Source organism: Arachis stenosperma, chromosome 3 (genome assembly GCF_014773155.1).
Source record: "Arachis stenosperma cultivar V10309 chromosome 3, arast.V10309.gnm1.PFL2, whole genome shotgun sequence".
In the NCBI taxonomy this organism is placed as follows: Eukaryota; Viridiplantae; Streptophyta; class Magnoliopsida; order Fabales; family Fabaceae; genus Arachis; species Arachis stenosperma.
This window is the reverse complement of record NC_080379.1, coordinates 1,839,764-1,846,577: the sequence shown is the minus strand read 5'-3', so window position 1 is coordinate 1,846,577 and position 6,814 is coordinate 1,839,764. Positions and strand designations below refer to the sequence as shown.

General features: G+C 32.0%; 1 protein-coding gene and 1 non-coding gene across 2 annotated transcripts; both read left to right on the top strand.

The window, feature by feature from the left end:
* Positions 1–4,123: 4,123 nt before the first annotated feature.
* Positions 4,124–6,406, top strand: LOC130969394 (rRNA 2'-O-methyltransferase fibrillarin 2). The gene is made up of 6 exons (XM_057895080.1): positions 4,124–4,282; positions 4,431–4,526; positions 4,631–4,708; positions 4,789–4,965; positions 5,850–5,918; positions 6,073–6,406. The coding sequence occupies exons 1-6, from the start codon at positions 4,142–4,144 to the stop codon at positions 6,247–6,249; spliced, it is 738 nt and encodes a 245-aa protein (XP_057751063.1). The 5' UTR covers positions 4,124–4,141; the 3' UTR covers positions 6,250–6,406.
* On the top strand, positions 5,474–5,544 carry LOC130972361 (small nucleolar RNA snoR60). The gene has a single exon (XR_009083544.1). It is a non-coding gene; the product is annotated as a small nucleolar RNA snoR60 (small nucleolar RNA).
* Positions 6,407–6,814: the final 408 nt, after the last annotated feature.

The window sequence follows — 6,814 nt, the reverse complement described above, 5'->3', positions numbered from 1 at the left end:
ATTTCATTTTATTAATGAAATATGTTTTTGATAAAAAAAAATACTAATTTTCCTAGAAAAGAAAAAACTATCCTTAAGTTGTATTTTTCTTATTCATATAAAACAGTATATTAAAAGTTGCATATAAAACATTTCTTGCTAATCGAAGCAATGTTTGAACTTTGAATAATGAAGTTACCAAATAACTACTACACTAGATGAAGCGCTCTTGGCCATTGAATCAAAAAGTCAAAACCAGCAGAGAGCATCACAAAAATCATCATGATGTTTATCAAGAACACACACAAGATATTGGAAAATTCTTATACATACATACATATATACAATACAATTTATGATTTCTTAGCTTTCCGATACATAAGAAATTAACAATAACACCATTCATAGATCAATCTTCCAAAACCCTAATTCCCTTTTTAGTAAGGCTATTATGAATCGGAGCTATAGCTACGTGGAGTTGGCGGAGAAGAGCTCAGAGGAGCTCTGTTTTCTTCTTCTTCTTCTACTTCGTGTCGTTTTGTGTGGGAAAAGGAGCCAAACGACGTCGCAGACTTCACCACTGCCTTGAGAATCTTCAGCTTGATCCGGTTTTGGCCCCTTCGAGGAGGTACCGTCTGCGAGTACCTCCATTTTTGTGCTTCCATTATTGAGTTGCTGCGACAAGCAGATGGAATCGTAGTAGATTCTGCCATCTCCTTCACAGGATTCGAACTCCGAAATTTCGAGTGAGAGAGTGAGAGAAAGAGAGAGAGTAATCAAGGTAAGCTTATGGTTATGGATGCGTGGTGTTTGAGCATATTTATATAGGGGGAGCGAGTTTATGCGATGTGACTCATTAACTTGGGGACGAAGACTCCTTGAGTCACTAACTCGGTACGGCCTTTTGGAATATTCTGTTATTAGTTACTTACACTGGTTGGGTTGTGTGCTGAGTAAGAAAGTGAAGTGAAGTGACGTGGAGTGAAGTGAAGTGTATGGGCTCAGTTTTCTTTAAGTTCAAGTTGGGCTTTTAATTTTTTTGTTTGGCCCAATATGACTTGAGTTTTTGACCTGCATGAATTTTCAGGAAAACAGGGACCATATAACCAATTTCTTTTAGAAAAAATATAGGTAGACAAAAAAATACTAAACAATATGAATAATGGATACATTAGATGTTCAATTCACTATATGTGCGAAGTTATCCTAATATTAAAATTTAAGTGAATAATTTAGAGTGTATTGTATTTTTATTTTATTGGGCTAATTTTAGAGCTAATTGTTTTTGTCTACCTAATAAAGTTCTTTCTTTTATTATGAAATTATTATTTTTAAATTTTATTTTCTTTTAAAAATTTTGGATTTTAAATTTAACAAAAAAATAATTTTAAATAATTAACTAGTATTGACTGAAAAATTTAGTTCTTTAATTGAGCTAGATTGATCACCAACAAGATATAGCATATGCGATGTGTATACATGCACCTTATAACACACATGACACAACCACACTTTTAGAATATTCACAAATTTTGAATACAGAGTCAATTTCTCTAGAGCGGAAATTAAAAAAAAAAAATTGAAAATCTTGAAAGTAATATTGGACCAGGTGGAGCCAACACACAAAGCAGCTAATACTTGATTTGCATTATTATATAACACTTAGAAGAAAATTACATTGAAAACGAAGCTAGTAAATAATTTAAGGTACAAAGAAGATAGCATAACACAACAACAATGCTGTAAATTACGATCTTGCCCAACCTCAAAAACATTGGTATTGCAAGCCATATTATGTTATTCACAGCACAAATCCACTTTATATAAAAGTATATGTGGTACTTAACTATAAAAGCAGCTTCTGTCTGCAATTTAAAAAACAAACAGACACAGATGCTTCTAACTTAATATCATAAGCTTCGATTTTAGTATATTCTTATATTAAAGAATATACCGGTTATAACATCAACATTTACATTGTTGTAATAATGATGAGTTACTTTGATTCATAGATGGAGTTTGGATTTCACAAACTTGAGTAGGATGTTAAATATTTTAGCTTTGATCTTGCCCCTTCTTGGGGGAAACCTTCTTGTTGTGATCTCCTTGCATGGTTTGGAAGTTGAAGTTGGCATTGTATAATCTGTAAAATAATGGTGAAACATCAGAAACAAACATGAGAAACTAACGATATAGTTACTAGCTGAAGTTTTTGAAGGAACAAAAAGGTAAAACATGAAGAGTATATGATTCTCTTCAAAGTTCAAAGTCTTTTCCTTTCGTTTGTTCTCCAAATTTTCAACATACAATTATAAAAGTAACTTCATAATATAAAGACTACCAAAATTTAGGATCAAACTTTAGAAACAAGAGCAAAATTATAAAATGCAATGTTAAATTTAACAGCCTCTATGAGGGGAAGAAAAGGGAGAAAGGGGTTTCTATTTTTTTTTTTGAGCATTGGACTTTAGCATTATGATAGAAGTGAAACTATGTATGTAAATTTATAGGGCGACCCAAAAGAACATTTAAAAAAAAAAATTCTAACTATACGAAGCTAGGAAGAAATAATGTAACCATATGTGAGATACCAAATTACGTAGTTGGTGTTTAAGATACCATTAGGGATAATGAACAAGAAATTTCCCTTAAAATTAATTTAATTGGTTGTTGACTTGATAAAAGGAGAAAAGGGAAAGTTGAGTGGGCCAAGTAATCACCGTCCAAGAGTTCATTTTAGTCACTTTTCACACATCTTCGGGTTTGATGAGTGGCTTTATCAATGTGGCGGCCATTGACAATGTTGCATTCTTCTATATTAAAGAGTCAGAAGACCATATCAGTAATACAAAACAAAACAAAAAAAAAAGAAGAAGAAAAGAAAAGAACATATCAGTATCATATGTTAAAATAGAAACTAGAAAAAGATAATTCTGACTTATATTAAATGTATTTATTTAGATACTTGTCATCTTTTCAATTATATGTATAGAATGGAGTGAGAATTTTCAATTTTATCTTAAATATGCTTTACGCTCTAAAGACACAAATTAATGTATCATTGTCTAAAAGAACAGTTATTATCAAAAATAATTATACTCCATGTATATTAAAAAATTAATTTTTAATTATTTATTAAAAATACATATTATAATTAAAAAATATATAAATATATGCGTGAAACAACACATATAAATTAATTATGTTACATTTATATAAAAAAAAAATATTAGCCATTAAATTAGATAATTATATAATATATATTATAATACATATTGAAAACATCCATACACACATGTATATATACGGTAGCAATTTCTTTCTGATATGAATATAGTATTTTTGTATATAAAGAAATATTCAAATATATAATAAATAATTTGATAACTAATTATATATATATATAAAATATTTTTGTATTAAACAAACTAAAAAAGAAGAAGATATGACAAACTACATTGAAAAAGAAGGTTTAATTTTTTTGTTGCCATTTGTTTGGGCTTGTCCAGCCCATTATATTTTTGTTATTTAAATGGGCTTACCCACCAAAAACTTCGTCCCCTTATTTTCTTTTGTTTATTATTATTCATTATTTTATTATACTTGATTAAAAAAAAAAAAAAAACGCAAAACCCTAATCTAAACCCTAACTTTCGTAGTTTTTTCATTCAGCTATAAAAGCTTCATATCTCCTCTGCTTTTCTTAGTTCAGTTCACTTCGTTTGCATTTCGCCGTTCACTGCTTCCAACTTTTTGAAGATGGCTCCTCCTAGAGGTAACTGAAGTTATTCCCTTTCTCTGTTTAGGGTTATCTTTCCATTGATTGATTCCTCAGAACAAGTCTATTGCATTTGTAGATGAATGTGTTAACTTTCGTTGTTACTTTTTGGCTTAATTGAATACAAACTTTGGATTTTTAGCTCATTGAGACCGTTTTTGAGTGTAGAGCTGAAATGACGTTAGGATATTTGTGAAGTATTTTAGTGTTTAGAAATTTCATTCTTGTTGGTAGAAGAGTTTAGTTATGAAGTGACATTTCTTTTTCCTTTGTTTTGGTGTTTGAACTGTTTTGTTTTCGTGTTTATATTGGTAGAAGAGTGTAGTGGAGTAGCAGCATTCCTTTTATTTTGTTGATAATGGTGGTGGTGGTGGAAGGGGTGGAATGAAGGGAGGGAGCAAGGTTGTGGTTGAGCCTCACAGACACGAAGGGATCTTCATTGCCAAGGGAAAAGAAGATGCCCTTGTTACAAAGAACATGGTTCCTGGTGAGGCTGTTTACAACGAGAAAAGGATTACTGTGCAGGTAATTTTTCTTTCTCATCTTATAGCATTATGCACTCGTGATTTCAAATGATATATTATGTGTATGTGTATGCACTTCTGTGTTGTATATCATGATAGTAATAGTGATAGTAGTAATATGCTGACAATGAAATTGTTATGATATGCAGAAAGAGGATGGTACAAAAGATGAGTATAGAGTTTGGAACCCTTTCCGTTCCAAGTTGGCGGCTGCCATCCTTGGTGGGGTTGACAACATATGGATTGTAAGAAAATTCTTTTCGTTAAAAGACTTCTTGTATGTTGTTGCTGTGATTCTATTTAGTAACTTCATATCTAATTTATTTTGTATGGTTTATGTCTAATAAAGAAACCTGGGGCCCGAGTCCTCTATCTTGGAGCTGCTTCTGGAACAACAGTCTCTCATGTGTCTGATGTTGTTGGACCGGTATGAAGCAATTCAGATTCGGATAGTATTTACATGTATGGTCTTGAGAGATGCTTATATAATATGTTCTTTGTATGCAGACAGGAGTTGTGTATGCAGTAGAATTCTCTCATAGAAGTGGCCGTGACTTGGTCAACATGGCAAAGAAGCGTACCAATGTTATCCCCATTATTGAAGATGCTAGACATCCAGCCAAGTACAGGATGTTGGTTGGCATGGTTGATGTTATATTTTCCGATGTTGCCCAGCCTGATCAGGTTTGATCTAAGTTTCACAATATATCGATGTACTTCTACCTGTATGTTGCTATATCGCCATGTATAGTATATATGTCTCCATTCATTCAATTGTTTGGCTATTGAGTTTCGGGTGGTTCCTTCACATCAATTTTGTGTCTCTGCTTATTCTAAGCTTTTGCATTTATCTTTTTTACCTGTTCTCCTTTAACTTAAGTAGTGCTATTCTGCATTTCTTTCAAGTTATTTCATATACTTGCTATTGTTTGTAGTCATTGTTCTACTTGGTTGCTATCGTGGATTTCAATTATGTGTTAGATTTTAAACATTGATCCGCTGAGCAAACTTTTCTTTAATCTTATTTATATTGTATCCCCTTTGATTTAAAATATATTTAGACTTTCAGTTTTCATTAGAGTTCTTCTGTGAATGGAAAATGTTTATCTAATGTTGTTTTGAACTGCAAAATATTGAGCTTATCTTCTGACCCCAAGATATATTGGTTATTCCATTCAAAATTTCTTAATCTGTGCTATGATGAGTTAACTCGGATTCCCCTTCAGGACATCATGGATGATGCAGACCCGAGTTTCTGATGCACATCAGTAAATTAAAAAAAAAAATGCTTGATTTGTTGTATTATTTTTTTTTCAGTTTTGAAATGAGTTATCAGACAAGTCGGTTTTCATTTGCTACATGTTTTTCCTGTTGTTCAACATAGCACAGTCACTGTTGGATTAATGTGTTTGTTCATCCATGCAATGTTAAATGGTGCATTTATTTACATTTCAACTTTTGCTGGAGACATTGTGAAAGAAGTGTTCTCCATACACTTCCTCCCATCTCACAAAATCAAATCCAGTCCAAGGACTATTGTGGTTTATGCTATTTCGTGTGTAATGCAGGCAAGGATATTGGGGTTGAATGCTTCATACTTTCTCAAATCAGGAGGCCATTTTGTTATTTCAATCAAGGTTTGTTCCGGAATTTAATATTACTCTTGTATGCTTCTATTAAGTTTCATCACAAATTAAGACATTGCGTAGTATAAAGAATCAAGCTCACGATAAGATTCAATCTGGTGTTATGCCAAATCATGCTCACTTGATTTTATTGTAATATGTTCAGGCTAACTGCATAGACTCAACGGTTCCGGCAGAGTCGGTGTTTGCCAGTGAAGTGAACAAGCTGAAGGCAGATCAATTCAAACCCTTTGAGCAAGTGACACTTGAGCCATTTGAACGTGATCATGCTTGTGTTGTTGGTGGATACAGAGTGCCTAAGAAGAAAAAAGATGCTGAGTAGATTTGCTTGAAAATTGTATGCATTGATATCAAATTTTCCAGTCACATTAGATTTTCACTGTTAATTTTGTATTATTGACTAAAAGAATGTGTGCTCTTTTTGGTAGTATTTATGCCTTGGCAAGGTTTTGATGAGAATATGCTCTGATTTTACTCTTCATCTACTTTCTTAGGGTAGGTTACATCAATTTGGAATATGCTTTCAATATAATATAACTATATTAGTGAGTGCCATGTGAATCCTGAAATGGTATCAGACCAATGATATAAAAGAAAAAAAGTAGAGTGATGATTGTACACTTCCCTAAAGTTCAAATATCATTTCTATATTTATAATCATAGGATTTTACTGAAAATCTTTGCAGGTTACTATATAAAGTGTTTTGGGATTTGTGAACCTATCAAATGTATTGGTTCCTTTTGTGATAAACTCGTTAACCATATAAATTCAAACCAATCTAACATTCAATATATTGGGTTGGGCTAAAGTTTTGGTTTGTATTTATAGTGAAATAAATTTGTATAATATGATTCCAGCATGATAAGGATTTTGGTCCGATTGATTT

Coding starts and splice junctions, on each gene's coding strand:
- LOC130969394 (XM_057895080.1), top strand. CDS start 4,142: ATGAAGGGAGGGAGCAAGGTTGTGGTTGAGCCTCACAGACACGAAGGG. Junction 4,527..4,630: donor GGGTTGACAACATATGGATT/GTAAGAAAATTC, acceptor TGTCTAATAAAG/AAACCTGGGGCCCGAGTCCT. Junction 5,919..6,072: donor ATTTTGTTATTTCAATCAAG/GTTTGTTCCGGA, acceptor TAATATGTTCAG/GCTAACTGCATAGACTCAAC.